Here is a 17,489-nt window from a genome sequence, read left to right on the forward strand (position 1 = left end):
TCAAGTGTGTTCTAGTTGCTGACTCGGAATCCTACCCTGCCAGACCCACCTGGCCAAGAACCCCCATCTCAACCTCAGGACTATACTTAGGGTGGACTCCCACCCGGGAAGCCAGCCTGAGGGACTCAGCAGGGCCTGGTTCTGTCAAGCTAGCCTTGGGCAAAGGTCTGCTGAGTGGATGGCAGGCCAATTTGGGGGTGGGGGTAGGGGCTGGCCTTGCCTGCTGAGGGCTTTGCTCATTGGCCAGGCTGAGCTGACTGGCAATGCCTGAGCCCAATGAACACTCAGGCCCTCCTGCTGGGGCCAGAAGCCCCGCCCCCTGCTCCCAGGTAGGCCTGGTGGACCTGCCTCAGGTGTGCTCTTGACCACACCCTCCCATCCTCCGGAGGAAGTCCTGGCTCTACCCTGCACTTAGCCCTCAGGAGAACGTGAGCTTCGTTTATGAGGGGTGTGGAGATGCCCAGGTGGGCAGCCCAGCAGGTGGCGAGGCTCAAACCTGAGCCCACCTCTCAACCTGCTACCCCTGGCTGCCGTGGCCACATGTCAGACACAGGGATGTCCAGGAGACTTGCTCAGTGTCCTCGGGTCAGCAGAGCAGGAACAGATGTGCAGCGGGGCCCTGGGCCACCCTGTCTCGCGTTCCTGGGGAAGCAGGGCTGATGGGAGCAGCAGGTCAGCTGGCCCCGGTCCCTCCTGCCCCAGAGACCTGGAGGACGCTGACCTGCTGATCCAGCTGGAGGCCTTTGAGGAGGCCAAGGCAGAGGACGAGGAGGAGCTGCAGCGTGTGTGCAATGGCCTCAACATGAACAGCCACCAAGAAGTCTTTGCATCCCTGTTCCACAAGGTGTGTTTGGGCTGCGCATGGGTCAGACCCTCCTGTGACCTGGGCAGCAGAACGAGGGTCACACTCCAGGGGGCAGCAAGGGATGAGGGCGCAGAGGTGAGGCAGAGCCCAGAGCAGGCAGCCTGGGAATAGGGTTGGGGCTGCAAGATCCAGAAGGATCGGTTCCAAGGGCCAGGGCTGCCCTGAGTTGACCATGCCATCCTGGGCCCCGGCTCGCTGGTCACTGTCAGAGGACTTTAGGGAACTACAGGGCCAGTTGAGAGTCTAGGAGACTGAGTTTGAGAGCACCCAGGCCCTCCCTCTAGCTCACTGACTCTGCACCACCCAGAAACATCGGAGACATTTTGGTTTGGTCACTACTAGGCAGGGCATGCTCCTGGCATCAAATGGGTGAAAACCATGGATGCCATTTAATATCCCATAATGCACCAAACAGTCCCCAGAGTCACCAGTAACACAAAGAACCCTGTCTCTGAGTTGCTCGTCACCAGGCCTTCAGCTATGTGAAGGGGTCAGTGGGGACGGACGCCCTTGGCAGACAGGCAGAGGAGGGCACTGCCACTGACCTGCCCTTTGTCGGCCTGCCCCGCTCAGGTGAGCTGCTCTCCGGTGTCAGCCCAGCTGCTGTCAGTGCTACAAGGCCTCCTGCACCTGGAGCCCACCAGCCGCTCAGGACAGCTGCTCTGGGAGGCCCTGGAGAGCCTGGTGAACCGGGCCGTGCTCCTGGCCAGTGATGGTGAGCAGCGGGGTGAGCCAGGCAGGCAGAGGGGTCAACCTGGTGGGAAGAAGCAGGTCTTAGACCATGTGGGGAGGCCCACCCTGACCCCTAACCCATCCTCTTGTCTGAGGGAGGTGGCCTCCTTCTGTCTCTGTCCCCAGCCCTCTCTCTTAACCCTGGACATCTCCCCTGCTGCAGCCCAGGAATGCACCCTGGAGGAGGTGGCTGAGCGCCTGCTGTTCAGCAGAGGGAGGCCCCGACCCACCTCCCTGGACAAGGCCCACAAGAGCATCCAGGCCAACCTAGGCCAGAGTCCAAGGGACAGGTCCCCCCCAAACACTACTGCTCCCATGGCTGGCATGGAGGGTCAGCAGCAGGCCGCAGCTCCTGCCCACCAGCACCCAGTTGGCCTCCAGAGTCCCAGTGGGGAGACAGCCCCCCAGCAGCCAGCACACCCCCCACCCCCACCCGCACCGCCCCTCCCCAGTTCCAGCCCTGGGCCCCTTTCACCCCCACCTTCCCTGCCAAGCCTGGAAGCTGTGTCTCCCCCAGTACCCCCTCCACCTCCATTGCCAGGCCTAGGATCCATGTCTCCTCCCCCAGCACCCCCTCCACCCCCACCTCCTTTGCCTGACCTGGGGACCACTCCTTCCCCAGTACCCCCTCCACCTCCCTTGCCAGACCTGGGGACCACGCCTCCCCCAGCACCCCCTCTGCCACCTCCCCTGCCTGGCTCCTGCGGGATCTTGCCCCCACCACCTCCTCCACTCCCCCCCCCACCGCCTGGAGGGGGCTGGGGCCCCCCTCCACCTCCAACCCTGCCTGCGGGTGGCGTGGAAGAGCTCATTGTGGCCCACGTGGACCACAGCCTGGGCTCGGCCTGGGTCCCCAGCCACCGCAGGGTGAACCCACCCACACTGCGCATGAAGAAACTGAACTGGCAGAAACTTCCGTCCAACGTGGCCCGAGGTGAGGCTGCGGAGCCCGAAGGCTGGTGCCACACGAGAGGTGCTGGGGAGGGGTGGTGCACCTGCATTTGCCCACTCTTGCATGGCCAGGGCAGCCTGGGTCCTGCTCGGGCTCAGTTTCATGTGGTTTGGTGTCGGGCAGGGCCGGAGCAAAGCAGAGGCTTCCTTTGAGGTCCCTCTGGTCCTGTGGGCAATGTGCATCTCTGATACTACAGCCCCTGCCCAACCCTGTGCCTGGCACCCTGGGTCCTGGGGTGCTGATGCTCAGAGAAAGCCAAGGCCAGACAGGGCAGGTCACCTACCATGTGGATACATGAGTGCATGTCCACATACATGCACAGAGTAGAATAGCAGCCAGGGGTCTTCCTTTGCCAGGCACTTATTAAACGCCTGCTGTATGCTTGGCCTAGGGCGGCGTCCAGGCAAGGTACCCTTGACAGCCCTCAGAGGCCTGGCCCACCTGGCCCTGGCCCCCCAGACCTGGGAGGGGGTGTGAGCTTGATGGTGGTGCCCCTCTCCTGCCCCTCGCCTGCAGAGCGCAACTCCATGTGGGCGACACTCAGCAGCCCTGGCACAGACGCGGTGGAGCCTGACTTCTCCAGCATTGAGCGGCTCTTCTCCTTCCCCGTGGCCAAGCCCAAGGAGCCCACAGCTGCCCCAGCCAGGAAGGAGCCCAAGGAGGTAGGCATGGGGCAAGGATCATCAGGGTCCCCCCATGTCACCCCCTGGGACCCATTCATGTGGCGGTTTTCCAGGTCACTTTTCTTGACTCCAAGAAGAGCCTGAACCTCAACATCTTCCTGAAGCAGTTTAAGTGGTGAGCCTCTCCGGCCAGCCCGGCCGGCAGCGCCCTCTGCGGGCTACTCTGGGGCAGTGCATGCTCCTTCCCCAGGGCAGGAGACCCTAGAGGCCGCCAGTCCTAGCTCTTGAGGAAAAAGGCCCAGAGCATCCAGGACTTCCCCCCAGGTTATGGACAAGCTGTGGCCAGTCAGTCACATGGTCCCCCTCCCAGCCCAGGTTCTGCCATGCTGCAGCTCAGGCACTGGCCCCTGCAGGAGCTCACTGGGTGACCCTGAGCTGTGTCCACCCACCCCGTCTCCTAAGCAGCCCTCTGGAAGGGGGATACTGACAGGGAGTGAGCCGTTGGACCCTACCCTCATCGTCACGTGACCCCCTCCCCTCACCACTTCAGCTCCAACGAGGAGGTCACCGCCATGATCCGGGCTGGGGACACCACCAAGTTTGACGTGGAGGTTCTCAAACAGCTCCTGAAACTACTTCCAGAGAAGCACGAGGTGAGCTGGGACCCTGGCCCCCGAGCAGGCAGCAGGGAGGGTCCCAGCACCTCTCCACCCCAGGCGGTACAGCTGCAGGTGGTGTAGGCTGGGAGCAGCCCCGGAGGCCTTCCTGAGGAGGAGGGCTGGCGTGCACACCGGCCCACACGTGGTCTCCTCTGGCAGATCGAAAACCTGAGGACATTCACAGAGGAGCGAGCCAAGCTGGCCAACGCCGACCAGTTCTACGTCCTCCTGCTGGACATTCCTTGGTGAGTAGCCTGCCCAGAACCCAGGGAGGGAGAGGGCAGAGGGGCCCTGGAGCAGAGGGGCCCTGGACAGCTGTCTGGCTGCCAACATCGCTCCTGCCCCACATCCCCCACCCATTCCCTCAAAGAGGGGGCTCTGGGGCTCCCAAGAAGACCAGGGTCTTCCTGAGAAGGCCTCTCCAGCCCAGGCTGCCCTGGCTCTAGGGGAATGGGGTCTTTCCCTAGGCCCCTGCCTGGGCCCACCTCATCCTGGGGCAGACCCTAAAGAGCATGTGGAAGGGTCCAGGCTGTGGGACCCCTCCTCTGCCCTGCCCACCAACTCTGTGCCCAGTGGACTCTTAGAGCCCCTACACTGCAGAGTCAGGCAGGCTTTGGGAGCCCCCAGCCCTGACCCCTGCTCTGCCCGGACAGCTACCAGCTGCGGTTGGAGTGCATGCTGCTGTGTGAGGGCACGGCCATTGTGCTGGACATGGTGCGACCCAAGGCCCAGCTGGTGCTCGCCGCCTGTGAGAGTGAGTGGGGCTGGGGAGCCTGGGGACGGGCCTACCAGCAGGAGGGGACGGGGGCTCCTGCTCTAGGCCGAGTTGTGGTAGCTGCAGAGGGCCCATGGGGTGCCCACCCCCACCTCACCAGAGACCACCTTGTCTCCACTGCTGCCCCCGCCAGAGACACAAATGCATCAGACACACATGCGCACGCAGTGTCCTGCACACACAGGCACAAGCGAGGGCAGACTAATGCGTGCACATACCTGTCAGACGCGCGCGCACACACACACACACACACACACACACACCTCAGACACATACACATACATGCACACACCTGTCAGACCCACACATACACACACACATGCACCTGTCAGACACACACATGCACACATATGTGAGACACACACGCACACCTCAGAAACATACACACACCTCACACACGCACACGCACATACACACACCTGTCAGACACACACGCAGACACAGGTGCACATGCAGACTGCCACCTGTGAGGAATGGGCAGGGGTCTGCCAAACCACAGAACAGGGACACAGGTGGGACCCGATGACCAAGGCGCAGTGGACGTCCCCTCCCATCTCAGCCACTGAGCCAGGAGGGCTCCCTGCTGCCCAGAGGGGTGCTTAGCTGAGAAAGAGGGCATTGAGGGTTCCAGAAGGTTCCTCCCAGTACCCTGGTGGCCCTAGTGGAAAAACAGGTGGTGGTCATCTGTCCCAGGGGTTGTGAGAAGACCTCCGCCCCAGAGCCTCTGAGCTTGGTGATGAAGGGCTCATGCCCACTGAACCCCTGCCCCGTGTTCTCTCCCATGTTGGGCTGAGTTGGGGCAAGGGGCTTGAGGGTGGGGAGGGAGGAACAGACCCCACGCCAGGGCACCTGGGCCCTGGGGCCTCTGTGCCCGCCTTCAGCCCTGCCCGCCCGCAGGCCTGCTCACCAGTCACCGGCTGCCTGTCTTCTGCCAACTGATCCTGAAAATCGGGAACTTCCTCAACTATGTAAGTCAGGGACCTGCCCCTCCGCCCTCTAGGCCCCGGAGTGACAGGGAGACTCACTCCTGGTCCCTCCCAGGGCAGCCACACCGGGGACGCTGATGGCTTCAAGATGAGCACCTTGCTGAAGCTCACAGAGACCAAGTCGCAGCAGAACCGGGTGACGCTGTTGCACCACGTGCTGGAGGTGGGCCCCAGCAGGATGGGCAGGCTGGAGTGTCCCCTCTGCCCAAGCCCCCACCCCAGCCTCCCCAGGACTCCCTGCAGCCTGCTGGAGCCACGCCACGGCCCCTCCCCAGCACGCCTCCCTCCTGCAGTCCCCGTGCCATGATGGTCCTCCATCCCGCCCCAGGACACCCACCCCTGTTGGGAGTGAGGCAGCCCCAAGGCAAATCACACCTCCTCAAGATCATAGCCAGGCCACAGGGAAGGGTCCAGAGGACCCAGGAGGGCCCCAGGGCTGAGGACTTCCTGGGCCTCATTGCTCCGAGTTTGAGCCGGGGCAGGGGCATCCCCAGGTACGTGGGGGGCCAAAGTAGGGTCTCATAGATGCATCCCATTGCAGGAAGTGCAAAAGAGCCACCCTGACCTCCTGCAGCTGCCCCAGGACCTGGCACAGCCCTCCCAGGCCGCAGGGTAGGCAGCTCTCCCCAGCCCACCCCTGCAGCCCAGGCCAGACCTCAGCCCTGAGCTCTGGTCCCCACCACGAGGCACCGGCGGGCTGGGTCTCTGGCACCTGGAGTGTACGAAGCCTAAGGCCCCAGTAGGGTGTGGGCAGGGCCCCACAGTCGCAGTGTGGCTGGATCTCAGCTACCCCCTGACCAGGCCCAACCCTTTGACGCCTTTCAGAATCAACCTGGAGGTTATCCGCTCCGAAGCCAGCACCAACCTGAAGAAGCTTCTGGGGACGGAGCGGAAGGTGTCCACCTCTGACCCTGAGGTGCAGGAGCAGTATGCCCAGCGCCTCCAGGCAAGCAGCAGGGGCCCTGGGGCTGGCAGCCAGGCTGCCGGGTGGGCTCCCCCACGTCGGTCCTGGGCTGACACCTGTGCCTGGAGGCTGTGGCTGCCACCTCCTGATGCAGGGGGGTCCCACCCTACCCTTGGGCCCAGCCTGGGAGCCCTGGGTGGTGACCAAGCCCCTGCCATCAGGACAGCATCGCGGCCTCCCAGGCTTTGGACGAGGTGTTTGACACCATCGAGCAGAAGAAGCTGGAGCTGGCCGACTACCTGTGTGAGGACCCCCAGCAGCTGTCCCTGGAGGACACCTTCAGCACCATGAAGACCTTCCGGGACCTCTTCACCCGTGCCCTGAAGGTGAGCCAGGAAAGGCCCCGGGCAGAGTTGCCCCTCAGTCTAGGGGGTGTGGGTGGGTCCAGCCACGTGAGCCAGCCTGGCCTCTCCCTTGTGCCCCTGCAGCCCAGGGAGGGGGACATGCCCACCGAAGGCTCACAGGGTGACTGGGGGCTGGAGAGCTGGGCAACGGGGCTCCTGTCTGCCTGCACAGGAGAACAAGGACAGGAAGGAGCAGGTGGCAAAGGCGGAGAGGAGGAAGCAGCAGCTGGCAGAGGAGGAGGCACGGAGGCCGCGGGGCGAGGATGGGAAGCCTGGTGAGGCCTGGGGGGGCAGAGCCAGGTGGGGTGCCTCCCCCCAGACACCGCCCCAAGCCTCTCCTGCGGCTGAGAGCAGCTCTCTGCCCGTCTCTGGCTCCTCAGTCAGGAAGGGCCCTGGGAGGCAGGAGGAGGTGTGTGTCATCGATGCCCTACTGGCCGACATCAGGAAGGGCTTCCAGCTGCGCAAGACGGCCCGAGGCCGGGGGGACAGCGAGGTGGGCAGCAAGGCCTCAGCAGAACTCCCGCGGGCCACAGTGCCAGGTGAGACCCTGGCCCTCCTCCTCTCTTTGGGTTCCCTGGGGGCACTGGAGGGAGGGGACAGCAGGGGGCAGCTCTGACCGTGCGGCAAAGGGGGCTGCCCCGGGGTGGGTGCGTCTGTCCAGCCTCTGAGCAGCCAGGAGACATGGGGGATGGTGCCCACTGCGTCCCTGGGGCTCGAGGACCTGAGGTGGTGGGACAGACAGGCCTCGGGGAGAGGCCCCCATTCCCAGGTGGCCACCTCAGGATCTGGGGACAGGGGTGGCTCATGTGGCCCCTTGGGTACCCTCTATTGTCCATGTTGTGGGCAGAGTGAGGATGCAGGACCCTGTCCAGCCTGAGGGAAGCCACACATGGGGACCCCTGAAACAGTGGAGTTTAAGGAGTCAGATGAGCCTGGGGGTCGGTCAGGAGGGCTGTCCAGGGAGGGGCTGGGCTGGCCCTTCACTGACACGTCCCTCCATCTACAGCAGCCGCCAGTGACCCTGCACAGAGCCCCCGTGAGGATGCCAGCCACCCCGCCCCTGAGCTGGGCCTTAATGCTGCTGCAGCTGGGAGGCCACAGGGCTGGGACCTTGTGGATGCTGTGACTCCCAGCCCAGGGCCCCCTGGGGAGGAGGGCAGTCCGCGGCCCTTGGAGAGGCGCTCCTCCTGGTACGTGGATGCCAGTGACTTCCTGGCCCCCGAGGACATGCTGAATCCCCAGCCTCCCGAGGGGGCCTGGCCAGTGACTCTGGGAGACACCCGGGCCCTGAAGCCCCTCCAGTTCTCTGGAGACAAGCCCCCCGGGGCCGAGAGTTCAAGCCAGGACCCGGAGGAACTTGGAGGCTTGCAGGGCGTCCACCAGGCCAAGGCACACGGCACAGGCCAAGGACCAGAGGACACAGCTATCCAGGGCCAAAGTGCTGGCCTCCCTGCCACAGGCCCTGGTGGGGACGAGGATGAGGAAGACACAGCCCCTGAGTCTGCACTGGACACATCCTTGGACAAGTCCTTCTCCGAGGACGCAGTGACAGACTCCTCGGGGTCTGGCACCCTCCCCAGGTCCCGAGGCCGGGCCTCAAAGGGGACAAGCAAGCGAAGGAAGAAGCGTCCCTCAAGGAGCCAGGAAGGTAACTTGGGGCCAGGCCAGCGCAGGTAGGGCTGCCGGCCTGTGGTCAAGCTCTGCGCCCCACACGGGCCCCGGCCTCTCCCTGCTGCCAGCGGCCCCTCTCCTGTCCTCTCCAGGGGTGCTGCAGGCGCAACCCCACCCTGGAGAGGGTTGAATAGTCTTGGGCGCGCCGCCCAGGGAAGCAAGCCACACACAGGCGGGCAGCTATGGGGGCCTCCGCTGACAGGTTGCTGCTCCCCTGACCCACTGTCCCTGCCCCACTCCCACTCCCACAGGGCCTGGGGGCAGGGCGGCTGCAGCCAGAGGCTGTGCAGGGTGGACTGGCATGAGATGCATTGGGCTCAGTGGCCAGAGAACTGGGGCACTGGACCCCAGTGGCACATCGTCCTGGGGACGTTGGTGAGGCTGGCCTGGTCCTGCGGCCCCCAGGTGCCTCATTCAGGGCTTCTCCCCTGTGACAAGTGCTGAGAGTAGTTTCTCTTATTTGAAAGCAGAAGTTGCCCCTGGTTCTGACGCTAATGTAACAAAAAGACTGTGTGCCGTCCAGTGAGGTATGTACACGCTGGCGCCTGTGGACTAACGGTGGCAGCGGGCGCTGGGCCTCAGCCTGCAGGATGCTAACCCTGGCCTCCCTCCAGCCTCCTGGGCGTAAATGCCCAGGCCTTGGTGGCGGGCTCCTTCCCGCCCTCCCTGCCGGGGAGGGCCAGGCTGCCTAGCCTCGCTTTCCTGCCGCCTCCTCTGCTAGCACAGGATGCAACCTCAGAGCTGGCCCAGGCACGCGGCCTCGAGAGGGCGGGTGCACAGCACCAAGCCGGGCTCCCTTCAGGACTCTGGGCCCCCGTGGACACAGTGCCAGGTCTTTGGGGGTGGCCTAATCTCCTGGCCAGCAGGACAGGCTGAGGTTGCTCCTACCCCACGTCTAAGCCCTAACTGCTGCCCGCTAACCTGCAGCTTTGCTGAGCCCACACCTTCACTCCAAGTCGGCACCCAAGGCTGGGCCTCCCAGGTCCACTGCAGTCCTGCTGTGGCCCAGGTGCTGGCCAAGCACACTCCCAGGGAGACTCTAAGGAGACCGGGATAGTGCCAGGGGCAGATGCTGTCCTTGCTAGGGACAAGGGTGGACAGGCCCCCTCTGCGCTGTGGCCAGGTCCCTGAGACTGCAGGCTGTTTAGGTGCAGTGTGTGTCAGCTGGTCTCCAGGGCTCGCATACGGACAGGACAGCCAGGGCAGTGGATGTGCCCAAGAGGCTGAGATGCAGCTAGAGCAGCCTGGCCCCGCCGGTGCCTGGCCCATGTCTGAGGGAGGGCAGAGAGCCCGGCTAGCCACGAACTCCGTGAGCTCAGCTGAGGGGCCCAGCACCCACAGCACCGCTCGGGTGGCCACATCTGGCCACGCTGCACATGGCCAGGCCTGATGCTCGGGATGTAGGCTCTGGGTGGGGTCTGCTGTGCGGTGGCCAGACCAGTGGAGACCAGAAGGTGTGCTTCTCTTTACAGTCAGTCGGCCCTCGCTGCGTGGCCCACCTACGCTTGGCCCGAGCCTTTGCTGCCTGGGGCTACTCTCTGAGCTGGGCTCTCAGGTCACCCAGTTCCCCTCAGAGGCTAGCTTGTGTCCTCACAGCTCTTCTCCCAGCCGCTGCCCTGGCCTAGGGGACAGTGGGAACATGTAGTCTGTGGGCTTGGAGGGCTGGCAGTGACACGTGGCCCCGGTCCAGTGCCACCCTGGCTCAGTCTGCACCTGCTGCACTTCTGTCGTCCCCAGAGAACCACCACCTGGGTGACTGGGGCCCCAGGAAGAAGTCCTGCCCTTCTAGTGTCCCAGCTCTCTGGGAAAATGTGGCCCCGGCAGGACATTGACAAGATCAGGACGACAGTGCCCAGAAGTGCAGAGACGGCAACGCCTAGCCTCGCCAGCCCTGTGCTGCCCCCCGCCAGGCTGGAGGGCCATGGGAGAGTGTGGGTGGCGTGAGGCTGCCCCTCGTCACCCAGGGTGTGTTAGTCAGCTTTTTTGCTGCTGTGACTAAAGGGACTCGACCAGCACAACTATAGAGGAGGAGAAGTTGATTTGGGGACTCACGGTTTCAGAGGCCTCAGACCAGAGACAGCAGGCCCCACTCCTCGGGGCTCAAGATGAGGCAGGACATCATGGCTGAAGAGTGTGGCCCAGGGAAGCAGCTGACACGTGACCAGGAGGCAGAGACTCCTCTCTCCAGACACAAAATAGAGACCCAAGGCCACGCCCAGGGCCACCTCCCAGCCACAGCCACCACTTAGTCACCACTCAGTTAACCCCACCAGGGGGTTGACTCTCTGGCTGAGGCTCCCGCAGCCTGGTCGTGTCTCCTCTGACCTTCCTGTGTTGTCTCACGTGGACCCTTGGGGGACACCTCACTCCAAACCCTAGCACAGTGACATCTGCCAAGCACGGAGGCCCACGGTGCACCCCAGACACCAGAGCAGCTAGGCAGACACGGCCCGTGTCCCACAGCACCTCCCAGAGGGGGTGCCTGGTGTCTCTGGAGGCGAGGTTCTGTCCGGAGCCAGGGTATTTGGAGTCACTACTCAGTGCCCTCCGCTCCGCAGGTCCTGCCTCTCGTCTCCTCTGATGTTTTGGGAGATCCCATGGCTCTGGTGTGTCTGGGTGGCCTCCCCCGGTGGGGACAGGAACCCTAGCAGAGGGCGCCGGGAGGGCCTGGGCTGTGTGCTGACGTGACGCTGACTTGTGGCTGAGGCGGTGGTGGCCACAGACCTCCCAGGATGCAAGGCTACAGCTGGGGTGCCACCAGAGCCACACACCCCTTGCCATCCTGCAGCAGGGTGCCCATCGTCTCTTCTAGGTCTCCTCCCCTTCCTTTGCTGCCTCTGTCTTCAGTGCAGGGTGCTCCACCAAGCCCAGCCCTTTCCTGTGCCTCTGGGTCAGCAGCCCCCCGTTCTCTGAGCACCCCTACTCTGGGCCCAGCCTGCAGTGCCCTCCTGTCTGGTTCCCTGGGGTGGGAGGGTCCTGAAGTCCCCCTGAGTGATTTTTACCTTTGCTCCTGCTCACTGTCTCTTTTGAACATTGGGTTTTCAAACCCAGGTCCCCCTGGGGAGGCCAGGATACCGCCTGTACCCTGTACCGGGTGGCAGTAAGGGACGGCTCTTGGGACAGCTGAGTAAAGGCCGTGGACAGGAGGCCAGGGTGCTGGGGACAGGGCACCTGTGGGGTCAGCAGGGAGGCGATCCAGCTGAGGGGACTGCGGGCACTGAGCCCTGGGGCTCTCAGCATGCAATGGAGAACAGGCAGGACAGAGTCCAGCAGAGGGGCCAGGAGGGGCAGGCATGGAGGGAGCTCCGGGTAGGATCAGTGAGTGTGTCCTATCTCAGCAGAGGGTACAGCTCAGGGCACCAAGCCTTGCGGAAATGGGCCTCCACAGGTGCCTCCTGCTCACATCATGTAGGTACCTTCCACCTGGATAAATCTTGCTGCCCCAGGGAAAGACCCTGGGGTCAGAGTGCACCTGGGATACATAACTCAGTCCTGCCAATGGTTGTAGAGGAGTGCAGGGGCCTAGGACCCTGAAGAGGGCACCCAGAGTCGTCCCCAGCAAGATAGTTTCTTATGATGTCATTTTCTCTTCCTTTCCACAGGCCTCAGACCCAAGCCCAAAGCCAAGTGAGAGAGGCCTGGGCACAGCAGTGGGCAGCTGGATGTAATGTTAGAAATGAATGAAGCTTTCCAGGGCCAGGCTGGGACTGAGCCCTGAGAACCAAACCTCCGTGCCTTGCCCAGCCAGGGCCTCCGGAAGCCTCCCTGGGTCGTCCTGGCTGGAACCCCGCAGGCACCCATGCCCTGGGCCCGCCCTCCCCCCCTGGGCCTCTTGCACGCCCACCTGGTGGTCTGCTCTTCAGCCACCACCCAGCCCTGCGCCTGCATGTGCCACAGTGGGCTCCTCCCATCTGCCTGCATCGCCTCCACGGCCCTCCACGGCCCTCGGGAGCTGGGCCCCTGTAGTGGGCACAGCGCCCCTGCCCAGCCTCCCACTGCTCAGCTGCTTTTTAACTGGAATGCTGTCCCCTGAGGCCTTACTGTTCCGAGGCAGCTGGCTTGGGGACGGTGAGGGGGCTCCAGGCCTAGGGTGAGGCGGGCCCTGCTGTGGGCAGGCCCAGGTCCCCTCCGTTTCTGGCCCCTGGAGGTAGGGAGGGGTCTGCCTCCGGACACAGCCAGGCCTGCCAACCCTGCGCTGGGCTGGCCCCAAGGGATGGAGAGGGTCCACCTGCGCAGCCACATGGTGGCTCTCAGCAGCTGCTGGGGTCTCCTCAGTATCTGCCCTGTGAGGGGCAGCCCGGCCCTGCCTCCTCCCACCCCCAGGTGTGTGCTGAGGAGGCTGGAGGCCAGCAGGGACTCTTGACCAATAAACACCAAGCCTGGTCAGCTGTGACCATGTGTTCCGAGCCGTGGGCTGGGTGGAGGGGTACTTACGGTGCCTTCCCAACAGCTGGGGGGATGGCGGAGGGAAGAGAGGGGCAGGGAGTGGGTGGGATAGCAGGCGGGGCAGGGGATGGTGAGCAAGGTCTCTGCCCTGTGGAAAGGGGAGCAGGAGGTGGAGCAGAGGGGGACAGGGCTCTCCCTGGTCCAGACTGGAGTCTGCTGCCTCTCCAGAGCCTCCCTCAGGTGCCTCGCCCACTTATACCAGAGGGAATTTGGGGCCGAGGGCAGGCACCCCCTCAGCACTCTTCCTGTGGAGAGTGGGCGGAGGGACAGAGGGAGGGGTGGCAGGTTGAGACAGTGCAGGGGTTTGAAGCAAACACCTTCTAGATGAAATTTTTTAAAAAATTAGGGGCCGGGCTGTTGGTCAGTGTCAGAGCACTTACCTGGCACATGTGAATAACTGTGGTGGGCAGTCCCCGAGCACAGCACTGAGGCCCTGGGTGCGATCCTCAGCACCACATAAAAATACATAAATAAAATACAGACATTGTGTCCATCTACAGCTTAAAAATATATCAGTGCCGCAGCCAGCCATGGTGGCCCACACCTACAATCCCAGTGACTCAAGAGGCTAAGGCAGGAGGACTGCATGTTTGAGACCAGCCTGAGCAACTCAGCAAGACCCTATCTCAAAATAAAAACTAAAAGGTGTTGGGGAGGTAGCTCAGTGGTAAAGTGCCTCTGGGTTCAATTCCCAAAAAATCCAAGCAGGCCTGGCTGTGAGCTGCTGCGGTTGTCAGGTTTGCTGGGCCGGGGCCTGCAGAGCCAGCTGCGCACTTGAGCAGCCATCGGGCCCGAGCACCTGCACCCAGGCCCCTCAGATCCCCTGGTGAAGGGAGGCAGGCGGGGTGCCCTGTTGCAAGGCTCCTTCAAGCTGGGCCGCGCCCACCCAGAAGGGAACAAGGCACGGTGCCTCCCAAGCCACTGCCCGGGCCCACACTTGGAAGCCTGCTGAGCCAGACTCAGCCCTCCCTGCCTCTCACAGCAGCTGTTGTCCATCCGCCCTTTGCCCAGCCACCTGGGTTTAGCCAGTTTCTCCCAGGACTTCCCTGGGCACTGTCCAGAGAGCCCGTCCAATACGGGCAGGCCACCACGACCTTGAGATTGGTGCTAGACCTCTGCTTTCCTTGAGGGCACATGGTGGTCCTCCTCGATGGCCAGCAGCAGCCCTCTCTGCTTCATGGAAACGTGCATTGACGTGTTCACTCCAGAGCAGCTGTGAGGGCCTGGGGGCCCTGGGGAAGTGGGAAAGCAGGCCTGCCTGCTCCCCCATGGCACAAGACAAGGCCCCCAGGTGGTGGGCACTCCCTGACCACAGCATGGGCCAGGCATGACTTGCATCCTGCAAACTGTGCCCACTGTGAGCCCTGGCTGCCTGCAGGACCATGAAGCCACCACCAGCAGGCCTGGGGTGCTTCCGGAGAGCCCAGTGTTCCCATGAGCAGGCCCCACCGGCTTCCTGTGCCCATGGGTTTGCCTCTGCTGGACATTCGTGTGAGGGAGGTTGGACACGACCTTCTGTGGCTGGCCTGTTGCCTGTTTCCGAGGTTCGCTCTGCCATGTTGCGGGCTCCAGACCGCGTGCCTGGTCTCCACCCATCCGTCACTTTTGTGAAGGACGCAGCTTGGACTGTGTGCCCTGTGGGGCCCCCACCCTCCTCCTTACAGGGGTGGGCAGGCGGCCCACAGTCAGGCGCCTCCAGGGCCCTGTCCTCACTGCCCTCCCCCCACATCAGCTGAGCAGGTTACAACCAGGGCGAACACCAACCCAGCGGGAGCTGGGTCCCTGCCACAGAGCCGGTTCATGGATGCTGCGTAGGTGCAAGCATCTGTGTGTGTCCTGGCCACCATCTGTGACATCGTTCCATGGTGGCCCTTGGGCCCACAATGTGGTGTTGAGGCCACTTGTCTGAGGTGCACAGCTTCAAGGCTGGGAGTCCCCGGCTTTGGGATTGCTGTGGTGCCCACTGTGGTGACAGGCCTGCTGCAGGGGGGGTGGGGGGGTGTTCTAATTTGGGAAGGGCCATGTGACTGTCTGGGCCTCAGCTGTGGGGCCTGGACAGGGCTGTTTTTAGAAAAGCCCTGCCCCCCCATTGGGGCCCATGGCTATTTATAGTCTCAGGCCTGGGGGAATCAGTGCCCCAGGCCAGCTTTTGGCCCTGAACTGCCTGTTTAAGCCCCCATGGTAGGGCCATCAAGGTGGCTCCTGGTTCCTCCAAACCTTGACTCACACCTACTGACCCTGAGCCCAGGGTCTCCCCAGTGAGGAGAGCTAGTGCCCAGTGGGACAAGGGCAAGCACCCTTTGTCTGATGTGCGTTTAAATTGGGCATTCACAGGCCCAATTCCTCTCTCCTGGACACGAAGCCCTGGCAAGCGACCCCGGTTTCCCCTGATAAGGCCCTGTCCTTGCTGTCTGCTGCACCCCCAGCTGCACCTCAGCCTGCTCTGCCTCCCTGGAGGGGCCCTCTGCCCTGCCTCACCACTGCCCTGCAGCAAGGCCAGGTCATGCGGTCTATGTGGAAAGGCTGCAGCTCGGTCTCCCAGTTCCAGGCCCCCCGGACTGCTGCAACCCCAGGAGGCATTCTCACACCACAGCAACCCAGGGACAGGGAGTGTCCAGAGGGACCTGCCCTGGCAGGAGCAGGGCAAGGGCAGCTGGTGCAGACTACGTGGCTGGAACAGGCTGAGGGGACGGGGCTAGGTCTCCGGGGGGGAGGGGGAAGAAGAGAGCGAAGAGGCCACAGGAGGGGGAGGGCAGGGGCTGCAGCACTCTCCTATTCTGGGACAAGCCAAGGGTCCACAGCCTTCCTCATGGACACTGTCCAGTCACCCTGCACTCCTTACCATGGACCTGAGAGCCACCTCAGGAGCCCAAGGGCCCTGGCAGCTCTGTGAGCCACATCCAGAAGTGAGCCAGTCAGCTTCGGGCCCTTTTGCACAGGGAGCCCCCAGGGAGAGAAGGAAGGCAGTGTCTCCCAGGCCTGGGCCCTTTCGAGGCCCCCTCTCCAGCTCGGGGCTAGCCTCCTCCAGGCCTACAGTCACAGGCTAGCCCTCCAAGCTAGGTCCACCTGAGGGGTGTGAGCAGTGCACCCAACCGGGCGCACAGGCGCCGGCAGAACGTGGCCAACGCTCTGGGCCCTCAGTCCCTCCTCTGGGAAAGGAGGGAGGTCTGGTCTGGAGGCTCTTGGAAACCTAGGCCCTACCTTGACGTGGTGCACATCAGGTGACCCTGACAGCGTGGTCCCTCTACCCCAAATTTGGCTACTGAGGGCTGGGTGCTGCAGCCCACCTGCACGCTACAGCCAGACCCAGCGCAACAGTGCCCGGGGCCGGTACAGTGCATAGAGGAGGACACTGACCTGAGAGGGCGCCATGCGCGTCTCTCCAGGACCGCTAGGGGGCGCGCGCCCGTCGGAGGACTCCGGGGTTTACGGCGGGCAAGTGAGGCAGGGAGAGAGGACCCTCCAGGTGCGCGCGAAGACGCAGCCCCGGTTGCAAACCACACTCGCGCCCAGTCGGGGAGAGCCACCACCGCAGTTTCGAACCCTGAAGTCCTGGGCCCGGCAAGTCCGGCGGGGCGGGGACGAAGCACAGCGATCCCGGTTGCAGGCAGGACAGGCTCACCTGCGGGGGTCGCGCGCGGGACACCGGCGTCCACTGCTGTGTGTCGGTGCGCCTCCGCCATACCCACCACCCGTCGCGCTCCCGGGCAGCGGCGACCAAGGGGCGGTAGTTGCAGCCGCAGGGCCGCAGGTCACCGAGGCGCGTCACCGCGAGCGCCCGGACCCGCCCCCGGCCCGCCCCCCGCCCCGGGCCGCGGCATTTAATGGCGCGGGCACGCGGGCCGCGGCGGGCTCCCGGGCAGCCCAGCGCAGCGGACGAGCCGAGCCAGCATGTCGGGGACCCGAGCCTCCAACGACCGGCCCCCCGGCGCGGGCGGCGTCAAGCGGGGGCGGATGCAGCAGGAGGCGGCGGCGACCGGCTCCCGCGTGACCGTGGTGCTGGGCGCGCAGTGGGGGGACGAGGGCAAAGGCAAGGTGGTGGACCTGCTGGCCACGGACGCCGACATCGTCAGCCGCTGCCAGGTGCGGGCCGGGCGCCGGGTCCCTCCCCATCGCGCCCAGCGAGCCCCTCCCCCTCCCCGGGACCCAGACGGACCCTGTCCTCCCGTGCTCTGGCTGGGTCAACTTCTTGGATTCCTTCCCTCCAGGAGCACCTGCTCCAGGAGCGGCCCCCACCCAGGCACGCACGCACACACGCACCCTTGCGCACACACTCAGCCCCCTCTTCCACCTGACACCCTGCCCACTCCCCCCCCCCCAGGTGGCCAGAGCCAGAGCTATAAATACAAGTCGCTGAGTTGGACACACCTGATCCTCAGGGGGTGGGGCATACCATAGGAGTGACGGTCCCTCCCTAGAGGGGACGACCCAGCTCAGGGTGATTCCAGGGCCCCACGAAATCCAGGGTCCCT

The 17,489-nt window shown here is 64.1% G+C and overlaps 2 protein-coding genes and 1 long non-coding RNA gene across 12 annotated transcripts in view; 2 read left to right on the top strand and 1 right to left on the bottom strand.

The window, feature by feature from the left end:
* Inf2 (inverted formin 2) overlaps positions 1–12,964 on the top strand; it is a 25,605-nt gene extending 12,641 nt beyond the window's left edge. For 4 of the 8 annotated variants that reach the window (XM_046453230.1, XM_058582277.1, XM_058582276.1 and 1 more), the window contains exons 6-23: positions 703–844; positions 1,439–1,580; positions 1,761–2,531; positions 3,066–3,211; positions 3,286–3,347; positions 3,723–3,825; positions 3,991–4,076; positions 4,485–4,585; positions 5,504–5,574; positions 5,648–5,755; positions 6,134–6,204; positions 6,418–6,538; positions 6,718–6,882; positions 7,073–7,175; positions 7,281–7,439; positions 7,907–8,548; positions 9,039–9,098; positions 12,174–12,964. In XM_046453230.1, the coding sequence (XP_046309186.1) occupies positions 703–844; positions 1,439–1,580; positions 1,761–2,531; positions 3,066–3,211; positions 3,286–3,347; positions 3,723–3,825; positions 3,991–4,076; positions 4,485–4,585; positions 5,504–5,574; positions 5,648–5,755; positions 6,134–6,204; positions 6,418–6,538; positions 6,718–6,882; positions 7,073–7,175; positions 7,281–7,439; positions 7,907–8,548; positions 9,039–9,097 (3,052 nt within the window). In that variant the 3' untranslated portion in view covers position 9,098; positions 12,174–12,964. Of the gene's footprint in view, positions 1–702; positions 845–1,438; positions 1,581–1,760; positions 2,532–3,065; positions 3,212–3,285; positions 3,348–3,722; positions 3,826–3,990; positions 4,077–4,484; positions 4,586–5,503; positions 5,575–5,647; positions 5,756–6,133; positions 6,205–6,417; positions 6,539–6,717; positions 6,883–7,072; positions 7,176–7,280; positions 7,440–7,906; positions 8,549–9,038; positions 9,099–10,308; positions 10,628–12,173 lie in introns of those variants that run through there. The other 4 variants (XM_046453225.2, XM_046453227.2, XM_046453226.2 and 1 more) reach the window with 4 other exon arrangements.
* On the bottom strand, positions 1,216–16,984 carry LOC124098362 (uncharacterized). Of its 3 annotated transcripts, none has more exons than XR_009227587.1 (4): positions 16,640–16,984; positions 3,685–3,804; positions 2,475–2,714; positions 1,216–1,619 (listed from the first exon to the last, which is right to left on the bottom strand). It is a non-coding gene; the product is annotated as an uncharacterized LOC124098362 (long non-coding RNA). The 3 variants fall into 3 exon arrangements; XR_009227588.1 differs by lacking the exon at positions 16,640–16,984 and adding an exon at positions 10,624–10,750 and having other exon boundaries at positions 3,715–3,804; XR_009227586.1 differs by lacking the exon at positions 16,640–16,984 and having other exon boundaries at positions 3,715–3,837.
* Adss1 (adenylosuccinate synthase 1) overlaps positions 16,860–17,489 on the top strand; it is an 18,246-nt gene continuing 17,616 nt past the window's right edge. Inside the window, exon 1 of the mRNA XM_046453231.2 lies at positions 16,860–17,100. Coding sequence (XP_046309187.1) covers positions 16,909–17,100 — 192 coding nt within the window. The 5' untranslated portion in view covers positions 16,860–16,908. The remainder of the gene's footprint in view (positions 17,101–17,489) is intronic.

Source organism: Marmota monax, unplaced genomic scaffold (genome assembly GCF_021218885.2).
Source record: "Marmota monax isolate L192 unplaced genomic scaffold, Marmota_monax_Labrador192_F-V1.1 WCK01_AAM20220418_F8-fsc00190, whole genome shotgun sequence".
Lineage (NCBI taxonomy): Eukaryota > Metazoa > Chordata > Mammalia > Rodentia > Sciuridae > Marmota > Marmota monax.